Source organism: Pan troglodytes, chromosome 10 (assembly GCF_028858775.2).
Source record: "Pan troglodytes isolate AG18354 chromosome 10, NHGRI_mPanTro3-v2.0_pri, whole genome shotgun sequence".
Lineage (NCBI taxonomy): Eukaryota > Metazoa > Chordata > Mammalia > Primates > Hominidae > Pan > Pan troglodytes.
In genome coordinates, this window is record NC_072408.2 from 51,328,214 (window position 1) to 51,354,717 (window position 26,504).

Here is a 26,504-nt window from a genome sequence, read left to right on the forward strand (position 1 = left end):
TGACTCTAACCATCCCCTGTATGGCTTTCTTCCAATAAAACTCACTTCTAAAGCTTAAATTCCAACCTGTTTTCTTTTGTCCATGCACTTAAGAAATGACATAATCAATTCTCTACATCATTTTGGTTAGAAGAAAAGACCATATAAAGCTGAAATGAGCAAAGCGTTCTGAATCTATTTATAATCAGAGGTTCATCAGTTAGGGAAGTCCCTGAAGTACAAATAGACTATTTCACAAAACTTATGAGGCCTCAGTAAATGGATACAATCCACATCACTTATGTGTCAGAAGTCAGTGGTTAGCTGATTTGGTCAGTCACAATTATTTTGACAGAATGACTGCCGATAGTAACTGATTCTAAAGAAGAGGCACCACAGAGGCAGAATCATTCATAGTTCAGAAATAATGCTGAAATATTACAGCAATATAAAATATTTTTTGCCTATTACCTAATAATCTAAGAGGATGCTTGCATACTATTTTGCTGAAGGGACACTTGACCTATCAAGAAATAAATGAGTGATAGCTCATTTCTCTGATTTTTTTTTACTTATGTATACATTTATTCATTAATTTATCTCTTTCAACATTGAACTTCTGAAAAGAGGACATTTTATAAGAAAATGAAAGGAATATATGCTTCCAGGAATTTGGAGGGGGATGAGACTGAAATAGGAGGAAGTAGATTCTGTCAACTGAAGTAGTCTGTCTGAAGGGGAAAGGTCTCTAAAAAGCATCTTGCCTTACCTTCAACTTGAAGGATGTCGTTGTGCCTGGTCACAGAAGCAGAGAATATGATTCAGGTGTCAGAGGCATATCAGAAAGAACCATCCTGCCTTGGCAGGTTGGAACCTTCGGCTATGGCATACGGCTATCAAGATGGGAGTGGGAGACATGTGGATATTTTTGGCAGCCACAATGGTTCAGCACCATTGGATCATATAGCAGAGTCTAAGTTAAGCCAAAAGATCCTGAAAACCAGGAGCTAATGAGAAGGAGACACTTTGTAAAGCAACTTCAGGGATTGCTTTTCCTCCTGTGAGCAAAGGAAGGTACTCGGATGGTGTTGGATGTTCTCACGATTCAGTAGCCGAAACAAGAAGAATCAAGGGCTTTCAATATTTAGGAATAGTAATAAGCCTCTGGAGGAAATATCTGAGACTTAAGATCCATAGCTGTCTTTGTATAGTAGATCCAGCATGATCTACATCTATAAAGGAGCACACACCTGAATGTCAGGCACTGTGAACCTTTAGGTGACTTTGGTTAAATCCCATAATTTCCTTCTGCCTCCATTTTTTTTTCACATGTTCAATATACTATCTACATGGCAGGATTTTTTTGAGGGTTGAATGAAGTAGTATGTGTGAAACACAGTAGAAAGTGACATAAATAATATGTATACTTGAACATGTGAAGCATGTTGATGCATGAATGCTATTGTCATCTATATTAGAGTGTCAACTAAGGTTGATTTCTTTCTCATGCCATAAGTCCATCCCAGGTAAGTAAGGAATGTGTCCCAGGTTGTCTCCTACAGGAACTCAGGTAGGTCTTTAGAGCCTCTGGAAATGGCTAGTCATTGTGATAGGGAAAGGGCATATGTGAATCACACACTGCATCTTAAAGGATCTGCATAGAGGTGACACTTACCACTCCTTAACTGGCTTAAGTGACACTTCACCTATCACGTGGCCATACCTAACTTGAAGGGCCTGGAGAATCATAATCCTAGCTTGTGTCTAGAAGAGCTAAAATATTGGTGAGCAGCACTGATGACCATCACATATGGATTCTTTCCATTTTCTACAGTGGAATGCCTTTTGCATCAAAGAAGCCTTCTAGATGTTTCTCCTGTTACTAATAACACTACATTCTTTCTGTGTAGCTGTTAACAAACAAGTAGACTTTCTTAATTTTATATTTTCCCAGTTTCAAGGATTTGCTGGCATTAAAAATTTTAGTAGCCTTGTAGAAGAATATTCTAGTTTCTTTCAAAGAAAATAAATAATTTTATAAAATCCCTCTTTTTTTGCCAGACATTGATGAATGCTCTGATGGTTTTGTTCAATGTGACAGTCGTGCTAATTGCATTAACCTGCCTGGATGGTACCACTGTGAGTGCAGAGATGGCTACCATGACAATGGGATGTTTTCACCAAGTGGAGAATCGTGTGAAGGTCAGTACAAGGAGAAGACCTAGAATTTAAGAACTTCTCTTGAACTTGAGGAATATATCATAAGCTATAAATAGAAGACATTGAGCCAATGTTAGTGTTTTTACTATATGTGTATACAACAGTGATTGGAAATGTGTTAAAATCTAACTTTTTCTTGCTAATTATGGCATTTAATGTTATTTTTAGATAATTAAAGTTTGTGACACTAACCCAGTTTTCTGTGGATTCTTGCAACTGTTAAATGGTGTTTTTAGAATGAAAAAACATGTAGTATCACATAAATTTTTTAAAATGAAAGCATGCAAGCATCTGATCCAAAAACAGGTAGCAAAAATACATGAGAAAAGCAAGATAGAGGGAAAATGGGGATAGAGGAAATGCAGTGATGATGTGGCCAAGGATGATATACACAATGCACGCTACTCAGGGCTATTCCTAACGTAACACTTGCCTGGCAAAGTAAGAGATGTTTAGTGATTGTTGAATGTTGGATACATAAGATATGGTCCCTGCTTCCATTAGGTTTTCAATCTAAGAGGAGTAGAAAATTCAATCAGATTATATTCAATTAGTTACCATTAATTTTGAATTATTTTCAACGGATTGACAAATCTGCTCCTCTGTAGCCTCTATTGAAGGGGCATGATTTTTAGAAACCAGGCAGACAGAGCAAGCAGAGCCCCATGAATAATTGTCAGGGAAGCTACCCGCACTGAAAGAATTTGCCATCAGAAGTCTTGGCATAGGAATGAAAAACAAAACACAACTTGAGAACTCATTGTTTTCTCCATTTGCATTTACAACTTCATAGAGCCTGAGAGGATAATGGGGTTAAGATGATACAGTCAATGAAAGCTTTTGACAATCTAACCTAAAGATACTTGACACCTAAATGATAAGATGTTTTTTATCCTTGTGCCTCAAAGGATTTTCACAAAGAGACAAGTGAAACAGACTTGGGTGATGGATGCCAAGGCTTCTAGCCTGTTTTGCCAGCAGCAGACAAGCTCTGGAGCTTGAGCAGAGTATTCATCAGGATTTCCACCTAGGAATGGGAATGCTGTTGCCTTACCGGGGGCTAAAACCTGGCATTTGCATGTTACCACTTAAATATGGTCTAAGGTCTTGCACTGGTGAATGTTCCAGAGTGAACATTTCCAGCCCTGGAGAGAATGCCAGGAACCACAGATTATAGTTTCAAGACAGATCAGACATTGGAACTTTGTTCTTCCCTGATAAGCTACTTTGTTTGCATTTTATAGAATTTAATTGAGATCATCTTTTTAAAAAATTATGCACGTAAAGAATGACTATAAGCTGATTATAAATAATGCAAATCATACAGAAGCATGTATATGGATTAAAGCTGAGTATGCATCTTCATTTCTCCTCCCCCCTTTCCCCTTCTTTTCCACTCATCCTCTAGGGGTTACCTATGTTTAATTTGGGTTAGTATCCTTGCACACTTTTTTCTGTGCATCTGGATGTGAGTAGAAAAATACACATACCTCTGTTGACTGTCTTACATCAAGTTTGTAACTAAACTCACTGTCTTTCAAATTTATGATCACAAATCTCTAGTGGGTTGTATTAGTTATCTATTGATGCCTAACAAATTACTCTCAAAACTTAGCAGCTAAAAACAGCAAACATTGTCTCACACTTGCTATGGGTCAGGGATTTGTGCACAGCTTAGCTGGGTGGCTCTGGTTCAGGGCCTTCATGACACTGCAGTCAAGTTCTTGGCCAGGACTGTGCTCTTCTTATATTGAAGGCTTGCCTATGGTGGTAATAGGGGGAATGGGAATCTGCTTCCAAGATCATTCATGTGGCTATTGGCAGATCTCATTTCCTTAATACACGGGCCAGTCCTCAAGGCGTGGGAGCTTGCTTCCCCTAAAGCAAGCAATCCAAGAGCAGATGCCGAATATCGGAGCCATAGTCTTTTTATAACCTCATGTCAGATGTGACATTCCATCACTTCTCACACTATATATTTGTTAGCATCAAGTCAATAAGTACATCCCACATTCAAGGGAAGGGGATTGCACAAGGGCTTGAATACTAAGTGGTGAGGATCACTGGGGCCATCTCAGAAGCTACCTACTGCAAGGGCCATCAGCACTGTCCAGCATTCCTACTTCATTTCTTTAGTTACGTTCCCTTCCAACTTTCCAATTAACAGCCATTTCACAACCTCTTAAGTCTCCTCAGACTTTGGATACTGCTTCCTTTGTCTTTATGCTCTGTCAGTGGCCTGCCTACTTAACTGAGACACAGAAGTAGTCAAAAGAGATCTGCCTCACTTTCCACCACAACCCATACTCGCTTATTTATTTATTTCTATATATCCACTCATTTATTTCTATATACCTGCTTTTTCTCTCTCCTCTTTTATTGGAGGAAGTGGCCCTGCTCCTATCAAAAATCAAACTCATCATTGTATCTTGCATCTCATCCTCTCTCACCTATTTAAGGATTCTGCCCATATAATATTAATTTTCTCTTCCATATAGTTAAGTCTTTTTCTACTGCATCATTCCTATCAGTGTTCAAAGAGTCAGGAGTAGCGGCCATCTTTGAAAACAAAACAAAAGCAAACAAAAAGTAACTTCCCTTGACATCACCTGATTCTGCAGACATATCTCCCAATTTTCTGTCCCCTTTAGAACAAAATTCCTTGAAAAAATTTTCAATACTTGTTATCTCTGCCTTCTTCCTTCCAGTGACACTTTAGTCTCACTGCTCCTACCAATGCTTTTCTTTCAAGATTACTAACAATTTCCACTTTGCCAAATTAACTGATCAATTACTATCTCCTTGATCAGCCACTCAGGGATTTGACTCAGTTGATCATTCCTTTCTCTCGAAACATAATTTTCCTCACTTGGCTTCAGGTACCCCACTCTCTCCTGGTTTTTCTCCTTTCTCCTACAGGCCTTTTCTTTCACTCTCACAAATGCCCCAGGACTCAGGCCTCGTCGGTCTTTTCTATCCATTCTCAATCCCTAAGTCAACCAGTTTCATGGTTTAAAATGCCGTCTATATATCCCTAATTCAGACCTCTGCCCTGGCTGCAGAGTCTACATCTAGTGGCCTACTAGGTAGCTCAACTTGGACTTCTAATAGACAACTCAGACTTAATATGACTAAAACCAGAAATTTTCATTTACTTTCTAAGTCCTACAGATCCCTTAACATAGTTTCCCAGAACTACATCTTAGAGTCATTGTTTCCTTCCTTCTTTTCCTCATATCTCACATTCCATACATTAACAAATCTCACAGTTTCAACTTTCAAAATATATTCCCAGTCTGACCACCCCTCACCACCTCTGTTAACATCTTAATCTAAGCCATTACTACCTTTTGCCTGAACCACTATAGCAGCTTCCAAACTGGTCTTCCTACTTCCACACCCAATTCCCCTAGAGTCTTTTTTTAATAACATTCAGAGTGATTCTTCTAAAACTGAAGTTAGATCATGTTACTCCTCTGTTCACACTCGTGGAGCCTCTCCACCTCTCTCAAAGCAATATGCAAACCCTGACCATGGTTGACAAGGGCTCCCATGATATGCATCCTTTGCCTTCTTACCATTTCTAAAATATATGAAACAGATTTCTTTGCATGTACTGTCACTTTATGTGGAATGCCCTTCCCCTAGATCTTTCAATGGTTCTTCTTTCATTTAATTCAAATTTCTTCTCAAATGGTTTCTCCTGGACTGCTAATTTAAAATAGTCTCCCACCTCTGACACTCTATTCACTTACCCTGCTTCACTTTTTTTGATAGAAATTATAGTCACCTGAAATTATAGTATGTATTTATGTGTTTGCTTGCTTATTATCTGCTTTAGAATGTAAGCTTCAAAGGTCATAGTTTGTGTTTGCTTGTCAGCTATCATATCTCCAATGCCTAGAACAGTGTCTGGCACATAGTAGATGATACGTTTATTTGTCCAATGAAAATATTGAGGTAAATAATAGATAGCTAATCTCTTCATTAGAAATGCATTAGGCACATAACCTGTGTTGGAATGTAGATATTAGTATGACATATAGTGGATATGTATATGTAGTTAAAAGTAGATGCATAATAATGATCAGGATAAAACATAATTAATGCATTCACGAGTGTTCAGCCCAGAAAGTAACAAGGATAATTAAACTAAACATCAAAATAACACATTACGAATAGGAAGACAGCAAAGTAGAGGATTCATCTTCATAGGAAAGGCCGTTCAAGGAAACCCACAAACATAGGAGCAGTGAAAAACCTTATTTAAAAAAACAAAAAACAAAAAAAACTCTTCTGGAAAGATGATTCTACCAATAAAATTTATAAAGATTATCAGAAAAACTTACTACTCTGTCAGAGCACAACATGCTCTGAAGGATTCTTTTTTTTTTTTTTTTTTTGAGACAGAGTCTCGCTCTGTCGCCCAGGCTGGAGTGCAGTGAGGCGATCTCGGCTCACTGCAAGCTCCTCCTCCCCGGTTCACGCCATTCTCCTGCCTCAGCCTCCCGAGTAGCTGGGACTACAGGCGCCCGCCACCACGCCCAGCTAATTTTTTGTATTTTTAGTAGAGACGGGGTTTCACCGTGTTAGCCAGAGATGGTCTCAGTCTCCTGACCTCGTGATCCGTCCACCTCGGCCTCCCAAAGTGCTGGGATTACAGGCGTGAGCCAGCGTGCCCGGCATGAAGGAGTTTTTTAAAAGAACACATCTAAGTTATATTTTTTAAAAAAGATAAAAATAATACTTCTAAACAACTCTCCATTTACTGCAACTTCCGTGATGTGTAGAATTGTAATATTAGTATTTAGAAGGATTCCATTTTAAGAGTACGATTATCTCAGAGAAGGTGCTATTTTTCTGTTGCTGGGGGGAAGAAAGTAGACAAAGCCACAATGGTAGCTTTACAATTACTCTGAAGTGTAAGACTGATACTTGGAGGCATGAATAAATAACTTCACTGTGTCATTACTTTTTAGGTTACAGTTGTGTGATCTACAACATACATGTTTATAAGCTGCATTCATACAAATTGTTTGCTGTTTTGCTCATCCATTTATCTCAGAGATTTAGACATTTCATCCTGAAGTAACAGGCCAGAGTCCTATTTTCCTTATCCATCCCCCATTTCCACTGTGCCTAAAATTTTGTCTCTGTCTGAGACACAGTCCAGTATCTTTTTCCACATAAATATCTTATATTTATGCCCACATGTCCCATTATTGCTTTAGTTTCTGGACAATCTTTAAGTTTGGTGAAGTTTTTTGAACTTTTGATACCAAAAAAATGTTTACATGATAGTATTTTAAATATTCTGTTCAAGCCCAACGCTGTGATTGAGAAAAGCATTTGATTTTGAGAAAAAATATAAATGTCATGCTGTGAAGGAACAAGAGAAATTATTTGCTCTTTAACATCAAGGAAGGCTTCTCAGAGTACCTAGTATTTGCTTTAGGACTTTGCTAAGTATGATGAGATTATTGCCAAATCGAGATAGGGAAAATGATTGCAAACAAGAAGTAGCTCTAAATACCGTACTACGAAGTTTGAACCTGCGTATGAAGGGCTCTTTTTGAGAAAGGAGATGATGAAAGTAATCTGCATCAAACCCACATTTTGGCCCAATCCTATTTTCTGAGCCCCCCACACACATATCCAACTACTTACTGAACAGCCCTGGTGGAAGCCCAGAGGAAGTGCAATTCAGCCAGTCCTAAACTGAACACTTCTGCCTTCATCCCTCCCCCTTCTTCTGCTCCGCAGCAAAATCTTGCTCTTCTTTCCATAAATAACGTCAACCATATTTTCCACGCCAGAAATCTATACATCGTTCTTGATCTCTCTTTCTAATCTTCAAAGCCAACAAATCACTATGTTGTGTTAATTCACTCTGTTGTCTCTTTCTATGCGTCCCCATTGCTGCAGTGTATAGCAATGTCCCCACTGAGTCCCCAACTCAGTGTAGCATGGTACTTAAGAACACAGGCTTTTAGAGCATGATTGCTTCAGTTCCCATCTGGGCCTACTGGCTGTGTGGCTGTGTCACTTTGGGCAAGTTATGTAACAGTATTATGTCTCAATTTCCTGATTTATAAAGTGAGAATCAAAATTTAATTATATCTTCGAGGGTTGTTGTGAAGATTAAATAAATCATTATAAGGAAAGTACTCAGAGTCTGGTACATTCCAACCACTATGAGACTCTGCTTTTATTGTATGACCATCTTTTGCCTGAACCAAGGAAGCAGTCTATTAACTGGTCTCCTGGCTCCAAATTCTAATCCATTCAAATCTCTTTTCCAAAATGAACCCAAAGGGACCTGTCTAAAATGAAAATCAGATTGTGATTTTTTTTTTTTGCATTTCTCTAAAATGACATTTTATTGGCTTTATGAAAAAGTTCAAATTTCTTAACATGACCTTTACCTGGGCCCTTAGTAGCTCTTCAGCTACATGCTGTTTACTCTGCTCTCTCACTGAACATTCCAGTCATACCAGCACTTCTGTTTCTCCAGCACATCTTGATAGCTCTAGACGTTGGGCCTTCAAGCACACTCTTGCCTCAAAAACACTCTAGACCACTCTTTACCTATTCTTTGCATGGCAAAATATTAATCATAGTATAATTGCCAAACCTAGAGAATGTATAGACAAAAAAAGATCCAGGAAGAGCTACCAGTGTGATAGGAAGCAAGTAGGGAAAATGTATCAAGGAGAGGGAGTAAGTTGTGTCAAATGCTCTGCTAGACGAAGTTACATGACAGCTGACACTGACAAATGGATTTAGCAACATTAGTTCTTCAATAATCGCTCAAGTTATCAATATTTTTAAAGTTGGAATTTGTGTATGCCATGATAGGTTTTTCAAAGCAGAATACACACCTTATATAGATATTTAATTTGGGAATCTTGTTATAACCAAACTATGTGTAAAAATGGGTTCCAAAATTCTATACCACCAGTTAGTTGGGAAAAGTTTCTGCATTGTCAGAGCCAGTGTAGATAATAAGCAGAAAAGGCAAGCTGAGTTCAAACTAACTCAAACTCCTTGGATAGCAAGAGGTTGTAGTTAGTCCATTATGATGCATCTGCCCACACATTTTTCCAGGTATAACAAGTACATGCCAACCATCGTTAATGAGCAACTTTTTACTCTGTTTCTTTATTATAGATGTGCTTTATTTAAGTATACATATTCGTCTTGTGCCTGGATATCTTTTCTTTGTCCCTTGCAGCAATCCTGTGGAATCTTTCTGCCTATAAGGTGGAAAAAAGTATTATCTGATAACACAGCTTTTATTTTAAAGTGTCAAGCAAAATAAAATGATTGCAAAAATTCGGCCATTGCCATTCATGGAATAATGTCCTTATAGTAGACCATAAAAAGGCTATGTAGTAAGGATGTCTGTAGAGCTTGTTGTCAAAGAGACCAAATAACTATGGTTTGTTTATGTTTTTCTGGCTTATTATAATTCTTAATTCTAGAAATATGTAATGGGAGACAAATATCAACTCATCAGATGTACCATATCATTCCAAATAGACCAAATATAAAACTAGCTAATAAAATTTAATTTTTATTACAAAGAGAAAAATTTTCTCTAATCTGAAAAAATACACATTAACCATAGTACTTAATTTAAAAAATATATATTCTCATCCTGGCTAGCAGTTTTCTTTCTGATCATAGTCTACGATAATAAGTAATATTATCCTTAACAAATCAAGCTTAATGAAGCTCTGTAATCACTTTTTTGGCTATTGATCCAATCCATTAGTTTTGTTGAAGTGGGAACTAATAAAAATCAAGGCAAATAGAAAAAAAATGTCCTGTGGCTTACTTTCAGGAATACATATATGGCAGAATTTAAGTATATAAGAAATTTAAAATTGCCAAGTTTTTACTAGTCCAAGTCTTCAGTTAATGTTGAAGTCCAACCATTTGAAAAAGATATTTCCTAAACTTTATTTTTAAAATCTTCAAGGAGAATCAGTATACAGTGCCCTAGTTAAAAGCTATACACTCCATCTTGTCTCTAACCCACTTCTGCCATGATTTAATTCTTTCTTTCTTGACCTTTACTCAGAGGCAACTGGTGAAATGGGAAATAACTACTTATTGCCACTCATACCATGTCTCTGAAATGTATTTTGGCTTGTGACCTTTAAATTACGGGGGTAAATAAAAATGAATCCCATCTCCTCTTATGGACCTGATCTGTGGGTCATGATATGTTTGCTTTTCATCTGTATGAAAACGCTTTAGGCTGTGATGGCCATGAAATAGGTGAGGCCAGGTGAAATATGGGCAGTTGCCAGTTGAGTTAGACAGGGGACAAAATGATAATCTGAAATGGAAAAGTTAAAAAATAGTGGTTTCTTTGTAAGAGAGATGGTAATTGCTGATTATTATTTGCCCTTCTGTGGTTGAGAGTCAAGGTCTAAGGACTGTATGAAAATGCCTGGAATGCAAGGGAAGATCACCTAGGCAGAACAATGGAAAGAGCTTCATGGAGGGGGGCAGGTGCAGCCGCGAGAATAAGGCTTGATATTGCATAAAATGCTGCAGGGATCTCATGACATTTCATCTCCCACTAAGAAGGGATTTTTCTATAATCACCAGTTTAACACTGGGGATGATATCCCCATTAAAGTATCATAGGCACTTTTAGAATTTCCACTGCTAAACTGTTTTTGTTTGGTAAATTGAGTCATATTCTTACTCTCAAAAATAAAAATGTTTCATAAAGCCTAATGTTATTTACAGAGATATAAAAGTTGAAATTCTAGCCAAGGTTACCTGATTTTTTAAATCAAACATGATAATATTTTCCTGTGAAATCCCCAGATCATTAACATTGCTTTAGTCAACATTTAATCACAAATGCAAGCCAGTAAGATGAAAATTAATTTACAGTTGAATACCTTATGTCAGGAGACAACTGGCCTGATTGCAGTTGTTTGAAACTGCACATATTCTAAGCACATTGAATGCTGCTTTTTCTTGTCTATAGATATTGATGAGTGTGGGACCGGGAGGCACAGCTGTGCCAATGATACCATTTGCTTCAATTTGGATGGCGGATATGATTGTCGATGTCCTCATGGAAAGAATTGCACAGGGGACTGCATCCATGATGGAAAAGTTAAGCACAATGGTCAGATTTGGGTGTTGGAAAATGACAGGTGCTCTGTGTGCTCGTGTCAGGTTGGTATAAATAAAAAACTTTAATCAATTTTATTCAGTTGTAATTTGCATATGTTTTAAGTGTGTATATGGCTTGATGAGTTTTGACAATGTGTACATCCACTTACCTACCATCACAATTAATATAACAGAACACTTCCATTATCCCAAATGTTGCCTATGTTCTTTCCTAGTTAGTCCCACAACCCTAGATCCAGGCAAAAACTGCATCCAGTCCCTATTGATTAAATTTGTATTTTCTAGAGCCTCATATAAATGGAGTTTTATAGTATATACTATATTGTGTCTGACTTCATTCTCTCAACATTATGTTTTTGAGATTCAATCATATTGTTACCTATATCTCTAATCCATTTCTTTTTAATACCGAATAATATTTCATTGTATGGATATACCAATGTATTTATCTATCCACATGTTGATAAAATTTTATTACTAACCATGCTAATTTTTTCCTAGTCACAGTATCATGTTTGAATGACTGCATAAATAAAGTCAGAATGAACATGCTGTGATCCAAGAGTGAAAAATATTTATTTGGTGTATATTTCAGTTTTAGATAGTTATTCTGTTATATGTACCTAGTTATAATAAATGCTCAAATTATTTTCAGATGAATAATATTATGTACCAAAAACCCAACTGTCATAAGAGAAATTGATAACAGTTTATACAAAAACATAGGTTTTAAATACTCCAGAAATTTAGTAATATATATATGTTATTAACTATGAAATATTAAAACACATGTCCTCAAACAAAACAAAATTTAGTTAGTATGCAACTTACCATACTAATATACAAATATATACTTATGTATAAATGAAGACATTTATATACACAGTGGTTATTTTATGCTGGTCATTTCTGAAAAAAAATATTTTCTGGTCATTTGAGGAGTAGTATGTGGAAAGGAAATTGAAAATCCTCCAGCTTAGGTAATTTCTTTGTGTTAGCTAAAAAAAGAAATGCTAAAGAAAATTTATTATATCGGATAAGCAGTGTGAATTATTTCAACTTCCAAGTCACCATCTGAAATGTGTGTGCGTGTGTGTGTGTGCGTGTTACTGAGAAATGGAGGTTTTTGGTAACTGCTTTTTTTCTTTTTCATACAGAATGGATTCGTTATGTGTCGACGGATGGTCTGTGACTGTGAGAATCCCACAGTTGATCTTTTTTGCTGCCCTGAATGTGACCCAAGGCTTAGTAGTCAGTGCCTCCATCAAAATGGGGAAACTTTGTATAACAGTGGTGACACCTGGGTCCAGAATTGTCAACAGTGCCGCTGCTTGGTAAATTTAGCTACATGAAGTGGAAAGAAAATTTAGGCCCAGAATCTAAATAGAGAAGCAACCTCGTCCTCCCCGTCTGCCAATACCTAGCACCAGGCCACAGTGTTGACAGTTATAAACAGTGAGCCTGGTTAGGATGATGAGGTGATAGTTACATGATCACAACCCAAGAAGGAATATTCTGAGGTAGATGTGGTACAAGGTGTTGAATAGTCTTTCACTGACAGTAATGTATGTCTCTTTCAGGAGTATCTCCATAGCTCAAAAGAAAAGACTCTCCTAGCTTCCCCATTCCTATCCTGTTTAGGCTAACTTAAAGACAAATATTGATAGAACAATGGCATTCATAAAAAAATACTCTTTTTTCCAAGTAGAACTTTTGTTAACCCATTTCTGTCAGTTATGTTTAGACTTAAAAAACAAAGCAACTCCGCCTCCCCCCCACCGCAACCTTCTAAAGATTGTTATTTTCAATGCTTCTGGTGGGCACCTTGTTTTGCACATAATATGGATATGCAATAAATACATATTAGAATTGAATTTCTCTATATATTTATAAAACTTTTACTAGAAACAATAAGTAAGAAGAAAGTAATGACTTGATAAAGTCTTTTTTTCAGTTGAACGAATTTCTTGTTTCTAGTGGTGTAAATGAAAAGGAAAATTGGTCTATGTGTCTTTATAGCAAAAACTTTCACAGAAGATGCTACTTTTAAAGTTATGGCCAGTTTCTTTCTATTTGTGTGAGGTTATTTTTAAGGCAAAGCTTTTTTGTTCCTTCCTTTTTATACTTTCAACCCAAAAATCAATGGAAAGAGCAAGGTCAGTTTCTGTGCCCGAAGGCTGCTTTCATCTCCCAAACCATGAGATTCAGAATTATGAAGAAAATAGGAAACAGGTGGGAACTACATTTTTAAAAAGATCCAATTCACACAATTTTCCTGTGTGGAATTAAAAAGGAATGAAATCAATTCCTCGGGTTTGTTTCTTTTTTTTTCAAAGTCTCTACACTGAAAAATATATAAATGAACAAAGAAAAACCATCATATTGCCTTCATATTTTAGTTTATTTTCTTGTAAATGGACAAAACATTCTTTATGCATAAAGGAATTAATAATAGGTTAGAAAAAATAGCAAAAGAATGAAAAAGGTATCACATGGGCAAAAACGTTAAATTGAAACCTCTCTCCTTTGTCATGGGAAAGATAGGGGCATGCACATTTTATTGTTTTAAGATGAGTGATTTTTGCTTTTGTTTTATTGGTGTTATTTAAATCCTGAAGATTGTTTGAAAATCAAGCTGCAATACAGAATTCATCATTCTGATAGGGCTTTTGTGTTAATAGATTCCCTGAAAGATTCATGGGCTTTGTAGATCTAAGTTTAAATATCAATCAAATAATTGAGTATTCAGTAAACACTGTGCTCATCTGCTTTTTCCTGGCCTCCCTCCATTTCCTCCTCCCTCTCCCTCTGCCCTTGCACATCTGTTTTCCTTGTAGCAAGGGGAAGTTGATTGTTGGCCCCTGCCTTGCCCAGATGTGGAGTGTGAATTCAGCATTCTCCCAGAGAATGAGTGCTGCCCGCGCTGTGTCACAGACCCTTGCCAGGCTGACACCATCCGCAATGACATCACCAAGACTTGCCTGGATGAGATGAATGTGGTTCGCTTCACCGGGTCCTCTTGGATCAAACATGGCACTGAGTGTACTCTCTGCCAGTGCAAGGTAAACTCCATTAAATTTAAATAGTGAGCACTTTGCCAGCTGCACCCAGGGCTCATAGATAATAATGTGCTCGACCTGGACAATAGGAAGGTTTTTTTTTTTTTCCTGTTTATTTTTCAAACATAGGTGGGCGGAATGCCACTCAGCTCTGTTAGTTCCAGGGCTGTCATGGGCATCCATCTGATGTATATTCAAGGATAGTGCATGGACTAAAACCAGAATGATCCGTTATTTATATCACCAACATAGAAACAAGCTACTTAAATTGTCCTAGATATCTAACCATACACATCTTTTAAAAAAGCTGAAACAACAAACCTCATGTTTCTTCTTTCATGATAGGAGACAATATTGTTTTATTGATTTTTAGCTGGTTCTTTTACAAGGTCCGTAAGATACATAAGCGAAGTAGATTTATTACATTTTCCAAAGTGGAAATCAATATGGCAAAGATGGGCATATTTCTTGGTTTGTTGTGGTCAGTTACATTGAGTTGAAACATTTAAGATCTGTTTTTTACCATATTTTATTCATACAGTTGGAGAAAAACCATTATAAAGCTCTTTCTCCTTATTCTCATTGGAAAATAGAGCTCTGTGCCTTTTGCTTCAATGAGAGCACAAATACAATGAATGTAGGCAGAGCATATAGAGTTTGTAGATTAGTGACAATGTTGGAAGCATTCTAATTTGATTATTATTTCTACAAAAATTTAATTTTGTGGCCATTATGCTTTATGGTCATAATTTTGTAATCAACACTAAAACTAAATAAATAACCTGAAGGCTTAACAGTAACAACTAAATAGCAGACGCGTCAGATTTTTCTCAGCATAACATAGCCAGATATCTGTAACTGCTCTGATTTTTTTAAGTGAGCATTTCCATTTTGTAATTTTTTTCCCACAGAGCAATTTAATTCAGATTCACTTACTACAAATTCTTACCAGAGTAGGTTGAAGTAACAGGACAAAGAAATATAAAATGCTTTAAGCTTTGAGATGCCATTTTTATCTATTTCAAGCTCAAATTTCTAGTTCTTTCAATCAATGCAATTTGTCAATCAAGCAAAGCTTTTTGAGTGAACATTTACTGCTGTTTTATGAAATGCATTAGCAAATTTAAAAGTTACTATTACTAAAAGTTACTAATAATGTATATGCGATGTTCCTTTCATATACATTTAATACGTGTATACTTAATAGTGCATATCTTGAAACTTAGCACTAATGACTAACAGGGAAATACTTTCTGACATTTAATTACCAAATAGAGTTGAGTCCTCTTACACCCTTAATCTTTCTGTGAGATTATTCTTCTGAGCAATAGTGACAAAAATATATATTGAGTGATGGACAAAAATGAAATATAGCACAGATGGATATTTCCAGTAAGACAAATGCATACAGTAATAGGCAGGAAAACAACTCAGACTGTTTTCTGGGGTAAAGAATTTGAATGAGGCCGGGCACGGTGGCTCACGCCTGTAATCCCAGCATTTTGGGAGGCTGAGGTGGGCGGATCACAAGGTCAGGAGATTGAGACCATCCTGGCTAACACGGTGAAACCCCGTCTCTACTAAAAAATACAAAAAATTAGCCAGGTATGGTGATGGGTGCCTGTAGTCCCAGCTACTCAGGAGGCTGAGGTAGGAGAATGGTGTGAACCCGGGAGGTGGAGCTTGCAGTGAGCCGAGATTGTGCCACTGCCCTCCAGCCTGGGCAACAGAGCGAGACTCCATCTCAGAAAAAAAAAAAAAGTATTTGAATGAGTTTGTCATTCACTACCTTATAAACAACTACTATAATCTCTCAGCTCTTGATAGGAATATATTCCAGAAAGTGTATTTTGATATTAAAGTCATTTCTTTCTGTCAGATAAGTACTGATTCATAGAAGTTACTATTAGATACTATTTTCTTTATCTCTTGTTATTAAATATGAGTCATAAAAATATGCTCAGTTTTGTCAAATTTATCTCAAGTACTCATTTTTATTACATTTATTTTGTGTTATTTTGAAAATAAAGTTTATGCAAAACAAGCTTCAAGTATTGCATTAGAGGTAAGCATTCTTCACAATTTAGTGCTTTGAAAGCACTATTTTATTTATTATGTCTCCATTCTACTCCCCTCTGAGTTATTTGTTTCTAATTGATAAATACACACCGTGTGGGGCATTGTGCTGGTACCAGGTGTATAATGATAAGCAAAACCAGACACAGTCACCCTTGGAAATTATTCTCTATCAGCTTATTATCTGGCACTCTGTTGTTCAATATGCTAGTCAGTAGCCACATGTGGCTATTTAAATTTTAATTAATTAAAATTAAATAATATGAAAATTTTAATTTCTTAGTTACACTAGCCACATTTCAACTGCACAATAGCCACATGTGGCTACTGGCTGTCATATTAGATAGCACACTGTGTAAGGCCATTCTTGCATTGCTATAAAGAAATACTTGAGCTTGGGTAATTTACAAAGAAAAGGGGTTTAATTGGCTTACAGTTCTGCAGGCTGTATAGGAAACAGTACCATGGTCTGCTTCGGGGAAGGCACTTCACATGGCAAGAGTGGGAACGAGAGAGAGAGAGAGAGAGGAAGTAGTTGGTGGGTAGGTACCACACATTTGTAAATGTTGCCTTTATCTATCAAAAACTACAAACTTGAAGTTGTGCCAGTGGACCTCTGTTCTAACATTAGAATAGATAACTCGATCTAAGGAAAAAATACCTATAAATAAGCAATATTATAATAAAGCTTTTAATATATGATCAGGACTTTGCAAATCAATGGAGGAAGAAAACATTATTTCACAAATAATGGAATGACTAAATAACAATTTGAGGGAAATAACACACAGTTATAAAAATTATGTTACATATCAAAACAAATTCCACATGGAAAAAGTGTTAAATATTAAAATAAATTAAAATAAAGAAAATATAATTAAATATTTATCAAAACTCTAGAAGGGAGATACTTTTTAAAATTTATCAGTGATAAAATACACCTGAAAGAAAAGATTAGTGCTTCTATAGATACATAAAATTAGCGAAAAAAAAAAAAAAGTCACAACTACATACTAGAAAAACAGCTTCAGCAGATTTGGTTTCTTTGTTAGATTAAAAACATAAACATTAATAAGAAAAGCACTTACTGCTGGGTGCAGTGGCTCATACCTATAATCCCAACTGCTCAGAAGGCCCACTTGAGCCTAGGCATTCAAAGCTGCAGTCAGCCATGATCATGCCACTGCACTCCACCTTGGGTGACAAAGTAAGACGTTGCCTCTAAAACTTTTTTGAAAAGCAATTATTTCCCCCATAAATAAATCTGCAAAGGATAAATAAACAACTCACTAAAAAAGTACACCTACTAAAATAAAAGAGGAAATCATTGAGCCTTTAAATAATTGAACCTTAATTGTAAACTAAAATTATAAATAATTATTTTCACATACTATAGTAAAAAAGTTTCTCGTAATAATTTCTAATGCTGACAGAGATATACTGGAATTATTATTTTTGTGCACTGTTAATATCATTAAAAAATACACAATGCAACACATACTATCCGCACCCCCATATACACACACAAATATATTGTTCTCTTTAATCCCAGGTCTGAGAATCTAACCTAAAGAAATAATCTAAAGTATAAAACAAGCTATATACATGCCAATATCCATCTCAACATTGTCATACAGAATTAAGGAAGAAACGAAAATATCCAACAATAGAACAGTTAAATAAGTTATAGTAACTTTGTATACAATGCAATTGTATGATGTGTTATACTTATATAATATATTCTAATTACATATTAGAAGAGTATATATTATTATTCAGCTGTTGAAGTAATCACAATGCTTATAATAAAAATTAAGATAAAAATATTATGCACGTTGTGCACATGTACCCTAAAACTTAAAGTATAATAAAAAAAGTACTGGTCATGATTATAATGAAAACAAACAAAAAATATTATGTATAATTACATATTCACTTTATTTAACTACAAAAAGCTTGAAAATAAAGGAAATGGACTCTATTAAAACATATTGAAATATTGATAGTAATAGGATTAACAAATATAAGTGTAGCTGAAAATTAAAAGTTGACTGTCTTCTAATCTTGATTTTCAAAGGTTAGCATGAAGAGTGGCAAGGGCTTCTTTAACAATAAATATAGCCAAAAATAGCAGGGTCTTAAGGAAACTTATTTTACTGTGTCACTATATAAAAATAATTACTTTTTATAATGAGTTTTGATAGTAGGTGCTTATTATTCCTAGTAGTCAGACTGAGTTTCAGTGAGTCACTTTTATTTTCATTTTTATCAAGTTAATATTTATTATAGTGAAATTCACAGTTAAGTATATAGTTTGATGAGTTTGATAAATCAAAATACAGAATATATCCGACACTCCAGAGAGTACCTTTGGATCCCCTTTCAGGTAACACCTACTTTCAGTAGACAACCTTAATTTTATTTCTTTGTAATAAGTTCATTTTGCCTGTTATAAAATTTCATATGAATTGAATTGCACAGCTTGTACTCATTTATCTCTTCTGTTGAATTGGCCATTTTGTTGTTATGTAATGTCCCTCCTTATCTCTAGCAAGGCTTCTTGACTTGAAATTAATTTTGTCTAATATTTATTTAGCCACATAGTATATTGTTTTCTTCATCTACTTCCAATTTGTCAACAGTTTTATATTTAAAGTGCATTTTTAATAGATAATGTATTGTTCTTATTTTTCACCTAGTGTGAAAATCTGTCTTTTATTAAAGTGTTTTGTTTATTTACATTTAATGTAATTTGTGACACTGATGGATTTAGGACTACCATTTTGTCATTTGTTTTCTATTTGTCCTATCTATATTTTATACACCTGTTTATCCATTACTGCCTTCTTTTTCTTTAATAACATTTTTATTTTATCTAAATTGTTCTATTGGATTTTAAACTATAACTTTTCATATTATTATTTTATTTGTTGTCCTAGGGATTATAATATATATCATTAACCTATTATATTATAATTAGGTATAGTATTATACTACTCATATAAAATATAAGAACTTTGCAACATTATGATTTTATCCCCACAGCTTTTGTGCTAAAACAGTAATATATTTTACAACTCTGTTCACTATAAATCCTACAGTTCCGTGTTATTATTTTTGCTTTAATAAGTTTTATGTCTTTTGAAGAAATTAAGAAAAGAAAAATGGTATATTTTATATTTATTCACATATAGTAATAGCTCCTTTTTCCACAAGGGATATACGTTCCATGACTCCAAGTGGATGCCTGAAACCACAATATACTGAACCTTATTAAACACTATATATACTATGTTTTTTCTATACATACCTACAATAAAACTTAATTTATAAGTTAGGCACAGTAAGAGATTGACAACAATAACTAATAATAAAATATAATTATAATAATACACTGTAATAAAAATTATGTGAATGTGAACTCTGTCTCTCTCTCTCTCTCTCTCTCTGTCAAAATGTTTTATCATACATTTTACTCACTTGTTTGGGCCATGGTTGACCACAGGTAACTGAAACTGTGGAAAGATAAACTGTAGATAAGGAAAGACTACCGTATTTACCATTTCTGGTACTCTTCATTTCTTCTTACATATTGGAGTCTCCATCTGGTTACATTCCCTTCAGCTTGAATAACACTCCTTAGCATTTTCCTTATTGCAGGTGTGCTAGTAACAAGTTCTTTCAACTCTTATTTATCTGAAAGTGTCTTTATATTTGAAGAATATTTTCACTGGATATAGAATTCAGGATTGACAGATTTGTTTCCAGAACTTTAAAGGTGATATTCTATTATTTTCTAGTTTCCATTGTTTCTGATACAGTGATCATTTGTTTTTTTATTCCCTTGTATGCAGTATTTCTTTTTTCCCCTACTTTTTCCTTTCATGATTCTCTATCTTTGTTTTTAGTAGTTTGACTATGATGCACTTAGGTCTAATTTTTTTTTTTTTTTTGGTCTTTATTTTCTTTGGTGTTTGCTGGGCTTTTTGGATATCTAAGTTGATGTCATTTCACCAAACTTGAGAAAAGTTGAGCCATCGTTTTTTCACATATTTTGTCTGCCACATTTTTTTCTCTCATAGTTTTCTGAGACTCCAATTAAACATTCGCTTAGATGGTTTAATTATCCTAAAGGTCACTAAAGTTCTATTTTTATTTCAATATTTTTGTCTTTGTTTTATGGATTGGATAATTTCTATTGCTTTGTCTTCAAATTTACTGGCTTTTTCTTCTGCCATCTCTAATCTGCTATTAGGTTCATCCAGTGAATCTTTTCATTTCAGATATTGCATTTTTCAATTCCAGAATTTCCACTTAATTTTTAGTAGTTTAATTTCTCTGCCAAGTTTTACCATTTGTTCATTCATTATGACTGTATCTTTTAACATTTTTGAGCATATTTATGATAGATACTTCCCAGTCTTTGCTAATTACAACATCTGGATCATCTTCGAGTCATTTTCCATTCACTACTTTTTCTCTTCATTAGGAGCCACATTTTCCTGTTTTTCTTCACGTCTATTAATTTTTATAATATATTGGATATGATGGATGATATGTTTTATAGATCATAGGTTCCATTGGCTTCTTGTGAAGACTGTTTTTGTTCTAGCAGGTTGTAAATTATTAGCCAATAACCTAGCACTTATTAGAGGTTGGCTTTACACCAGTTGGGGGGGGTCTGTTTCAAATTTACCTTTAGTTTTAGCGTGAATCTCTTAATCTGTAGGTATTGTTTTACACCTAATCGTGGCCCTTTTAGGCCTTCAGTGGAAAGCTTGAATTATTTGGTTTTTCCTTTTATGTTTGGTTGACACATAGTGGTTGCACATATTTATGGGGGTACACAGTGTTGATACATATGTACAGTATGCAATGATCAGGGTAATTAGGGTATTTTTTTACCTCAAGCATTTATTACTTTGTGGTGGGAACATTCAAAATCCTTTCTTCTAGATTTCTGAACATATACAACAAATTATTATTAATTATATTTATCCTACAGTGTTATAGAACACTAGAACTTATTCCTCCTATCTAGCTGTGTAATTTTGTATACTTTAACCAACATCTTCCTATCCTCCTCTCCCCTATACTCCTCCTAGCTTCTGATCACCATAATTCTTCTATGAGATGAATTTTTTAGCTCCAACATATGAGAGAGAACATGTAGTATGTATCTTTCTGCACCTGGCTTATTTCACATAATGTCCTCCAAGTCTCATCCATGTTGTTGAAAATGACAAGATTTCATTCTTCTTATGTCTGGATGGTATTCCATTATGGATATGCGCCACATTTTCTTTGTTCATTCATCTGTTGATAGACATTTAGGTTGATTACCTATCTTGGTGATTGTGAAAAATACTGCATGGGGGTTCAGATATATCTTCAATATACTGATTTTTTTTTCCTTTCAGTAAAAACCCAGTAGTGAGATTGCTGGATCATATGTTAGATCTATTTTAGTTTTTTGAGAAACTTTCATACTGTTTTTTATAATGGCTCTACTAATTTACAGTCCCACCAACAGTGCACAAGTGTTCCTGTTTCTCTGCATCCTCACCAGCATTTGTAATTTGTTCCTTTTTAATAAAAGCTGTTCTAACTGGCGTGAGATGATAGCTCGTTGTGGTTTTGACCTGCGTTTCCCTGATGATTAGTGATGTTGAGCATTTTTAATATATGTGTTGGTCATTTGTATGACTTCTTTTCAGCAATATCTATTCAAATCCTTTGCCCATTTTTAATTGGATTACTTGCAGTGTTTTGCTGTTATTTGAGTTCCTTGTACATTCTGGATATGAATCTCTTGTCAGATGAATAGTTTGCAAATATTTTCTTCCATTCTGCAAGTTGTCTCTTCATTCTGTTGATTTTTTTCTTTGCTGTGCAGAAGCTTTTTAGTTTGATATAGTCTCATTTATCTATTTTTGTTTTTGTTGCCTGTGCTTTTGTGGTCTCACTCATAAAATATTTGCCTAAACCTGTGTCCTGAAGCATTTGTCTTATGTTTTCTTCTAGTAGTTTTATAGTTGCAGGTATTAATGCTACATGTAAATCTTTAATCCATTTTTAGTTGATTTTTTGTAGGTGGTGAGAGATAGAAGTCTAAGGAAAACTTAAACTGTTTATCAATCCTTTATATCTTAGAAGGACACAGATTTGACGCACTGCTTCAGTGAGCAGCATCTGAAAGCTCTTCTCATATCTTTCAACCTTCAAACTGTGGCTCTCTTGATTTTCTCTTTAGAATCTCTTCTGCAACTCAAAGATCAGCCAAGGATTTGAAAGGAGTTTGTTTACTGATTCACTTCTTCTTTTATAGATATTTCCCCCTCAATTTCCAGCCACTCTGACAACCCCCAAGCTGTCCTCTGACACCTCAGTGAGATTGTGGCTTTCTGCTTTCCTTATAGTTATCTCAAGCTGCACAGACTGGGGAGTGCCCTAAGGGGGAATACCAAGTGAAAACAACACTCACACAGTACATTTTCCTTCTTTCAAAGATTGAAACTGCTGTAGTGTCTGCCTGACACTCTCTATTGCTTTCAATTGTTGTTTTTGTATTTTGTTCAGACTTTATAGTTGTTATCTATAGGAGGGTTAGTCTTATATAAGAAGCTATGCTATCAGTAAAACTGGAATCCAAGTAGGATGTTTTATTAGTTGTCCATGCTTCCCTAATTAAGGAGCTGCCATTGATATGGTTTGTAGAATCCTGTTATAGCAGAACATATCCATATGGAATAAGCAACACACTCCTGGAAGATTTTAGAAAACAAAGAATCCCTTCCTAAGACATACTTATGGGTGCAATATTAATGGTTTCTTCCCCATAGGGTTCTAATGCTAATTGCACATACTCAGTGATGGAAAGCTCCAGAAATTCCCTAATTATATTTCTGCTCCAAAGCCATATAATTTGAGGAGCTGATATTCCCAGGAACTGGTACACCCATCACTTTATTGGGCCAATGAATTAGGAAAGATTGTGTGACCTGGTTATGGTCAGAAAACCTGTGCCTCTGAGCCGGCACCTCGAAGTGGCCTTTGTCAGACAGGAGAGGCAAAGATGGTTCCAGCCTGGGGCATCTTGGAGATTCTGGGGCACAGCTGAGTTCTACAAGTCTCAATCGAACAGTTCTGTCTCTAAGAATATGTTAGGGGCTGGAGATATGATGACAAAACTTTAAAATGCCACTAGGGGTCTAAGAAATGGTTGAGTCTGTCACTGCCAGAATATGAACTCAGCTTACTAATAAGTTAGAAAAGATGCAAATAAGTTAAACTGATAATATTCTTCTTGGATATATACTGGCTTTTTCCTTATCGTGTGCTTTAGCAAAGGCTAGACTATCAAAATCTTTTCAGGTTTCCTTTTATAGAAACAAAGACACTTTCAATTTTTATCATATTAAAGTATAATGCATTTCAATCATCAAAAGCCAATTTTCTGAGAGAAACTATATAATGGAGGATGTATTTTAGAGTCAGGCTAGCCTGAGTTTTAATCCTAGCTCTACCATTTACTAGCTGTGTGATTTTGGACATGATATTTAAGCTTTCTGATCTTCAGTTTCTGAATCTAAAACATGTGACTATTAATAGGAATCCCACTGGGAATGCTGTGAGGTTGAAATTAGATAATGTATTTTAAATGCCTGGCAAAGTGTCTGACACAGAGTACACACTTAAGGAATGGAGGGATATTATCACCATCACGGTTTTAAAAACGATATTAACATTATCTATGAGTTAGCTGGTTGAGAAAAGTAAGAGTGCAGGGAATCAAAAGAATAGGATAGAAGGTTTTTCTTCTTTGTACAACACTATATTGTTTTGATACCTTATATCAAAAACTAATTATGCATATCTGGCCCTTCCCTGCCTATTTATCCTATTTCATCACCACAGTTTTCTTCCCTAACTGAAAATTCTTACCCAAAGCTTTTTTTCAGTTTCTTAACTACACAAAACTCTCCTCATTTCAAAGCCTCTCCTTATGCTGTTCCCTGCGCGTTTGGCCACCTTTTCATGCAGTCTCCAGGTCTCGGTTTAAATATCACCTCACAGAACAGTCTACCCTGGGCACTGACTAAGTAGCTAGTCTTTTATTAATCTCACACCACCACCTAGTTTATTTCCTTTTGTCTTAGTCAGTTCCGGCTGCTGTAACAGAATACCATAGACTGGGTGGCTTAAACAACGACAATTCATTCCTCACAATTTTGGAGGCTGAGAAATTCATTTCTCACATTCTAAGATCCAGACCCTGGCAGATCTGGTATCTGCCAAGGACACTTCCTGTTTGCAGATGGCCATTTCTCATTGTATCACATGGTAGATAGAGAGAGAGGACGCATGTGTTCTTATCTTTTTATAAGGGCACTGATCCCATTCATGAGCGCTCTACCCTCATTCACTAATTACCTCTCAAAGGCTTTACCTCCTAATACCATCACACTGGGGATTAGGATTTCAACATGTGGGTTTTAAGAGGATGCAAACATTTAGTTCACAGCACCTTTCTAGCACTTTTCACAATTTTTGATTATATGTTTGCATGGTACTTACTAGTTTTCTCCCTAGATAAACTGCAAACCCTGCTCTGTGAGGGTAGTGACCATGTCTGCTTTATTTATTAATATACGTAGTGCTTACATAGACTCAGTACATATTTTGCAAATAAATGAAAGAACAAATGTGATACAGAGGATGCCAATGAGTAAATAAAGCCAGTTTATGACTTCCCACAAATACAATGGGCATAATAATTGAGTCTGCAATAGTAGAGTCATGAAAAGTGATTGGGCCGTTGAATTTTTAGGAATGCAGAAATAAATTATACAGTTTTGTTTGTAAGTACCAATCAATCAATAAATGTGATCATTTACTAATGGCTTAAAAATTCATACTGTTTTTCTTTCTACTTTTTTTAAATCTAGAATGGCCACATCTGTTGCTCAGTGGATCCACAGTGCCTTCAGGAACTGTGAAGTTAACTGTCTCATGGGAGATTTCTGTCAAAAGAATGTTCTTTCATTAAAAAGACCAAAAAAAAGTTAAAACTTAAATTGGGTGATTTGTGGGCAGCTAAATGCAGCTTTGTTAATAGCTGAGTGAACTTTCAATTATGAAATTTGTAGAGCTTGACAAAATCACAAAAGGAAAATTACTGGGGCAAAATTAGACCTCAAGTCTGCCTCTACTGTGTCTCACATCACCATGTAGAAGAATGGGTGTACAGTATATACCGTGACATCCTGAACCCTGGATAGAAAGCCTGAGCCCATTGGATCTGTGAAAGCCTCTAGCTTCACTGGTGCAGAAAATTTTCCTCTAGATCAGAATCTTCAAGAATCAGTTAGGTTCCTCACTGCAAGAAATAAAATGTCAGGCAGTGAATGAATTATATTTTCAGAAGTAAAGCAAAGAAGCTATAACATGTTATGTACAGTACACTCTGAAAAGAAATCTGAAACAAGTTATTGTAATGATAAAAATAATGCACAGGCATGGTTACTTAATATTTTCTAACAGGAAAAGTCATCCCTATTTCCTTGTTTTACTGCACTTAATATTATTTGGTTGAATTTGTTCAGTATAAGCTCGTTCTTGTGCAAAATTAAATAAATATTTCTCTTACCTTATAACACATGTGAGTCTGAGTATCTTGTTTAATATGTTCCTCTTTTCCACAGATGATTCACTATAAAAATTGCATTCTAGTTCTGCTGATGATAAACTCCTGCTATGCTATTTCTAAATTGAAAGTTGCTATTTCCAAATTTCCAAATTGAAAATGATATGCCTAAGTAAGGGATGTGATGGATAACTTAGTTCTTCCTCTCTAGATCCTCAATTTCACCCATTCTACCCTGCTGTGCATCCTGGGGTGGCTGACCTATACAGACCCTAATAGTGGGTTCCTTTTCCTCTTGATTCTTGTCTGGTTTCAATTATACTGCAGCAGGAAACACAGCTGGCATATTAGGAAGAGGT

At 35.4% G+C, this 26,504-nt stretch overlaps 1 protein-coding gene across 7 annotated transcripts in view; it reads left to right on the forward strand.

Annotated features, from left to right (window-relative positions):
* The window catches only part of NELL2 (neural EGFL like 2), a 406,822-nt gene extending 380,665 nt beyond the window's left edge, over positions 1-26,157 (forward strand). For all 7 annotated transcript variants that reach the window (XM_016923593.3, XM_063785724.1, XM_016923590.4 and 4 more), the window contains 5 exons: positions 2,041-2,181; positions 11,213-11,406; positions 12,522-12,698; positions 14,202-14,426; positions 25,448-26,157. In XM_016923593.3, coding sequence (XP_016779082.3) covers positions 2,041-2,181; positions 11,213-11,406; positions 12,522-12,698; positions 14,202-14,426; positions 25,448-25,498 — 788 coding nt within the window. In that variant the 3' untranslated portion in view covers positions 25,499-26,157. The remainder of the gene's footprint in view (positions 1-2,040; positions 2,182-11,212; positions 11,407-12,521; positions 12,699-14,201; positions 14,427-25,447) is intronic.
* Positions 26,158-26,504: the final 347 nt, after the last annotated feature.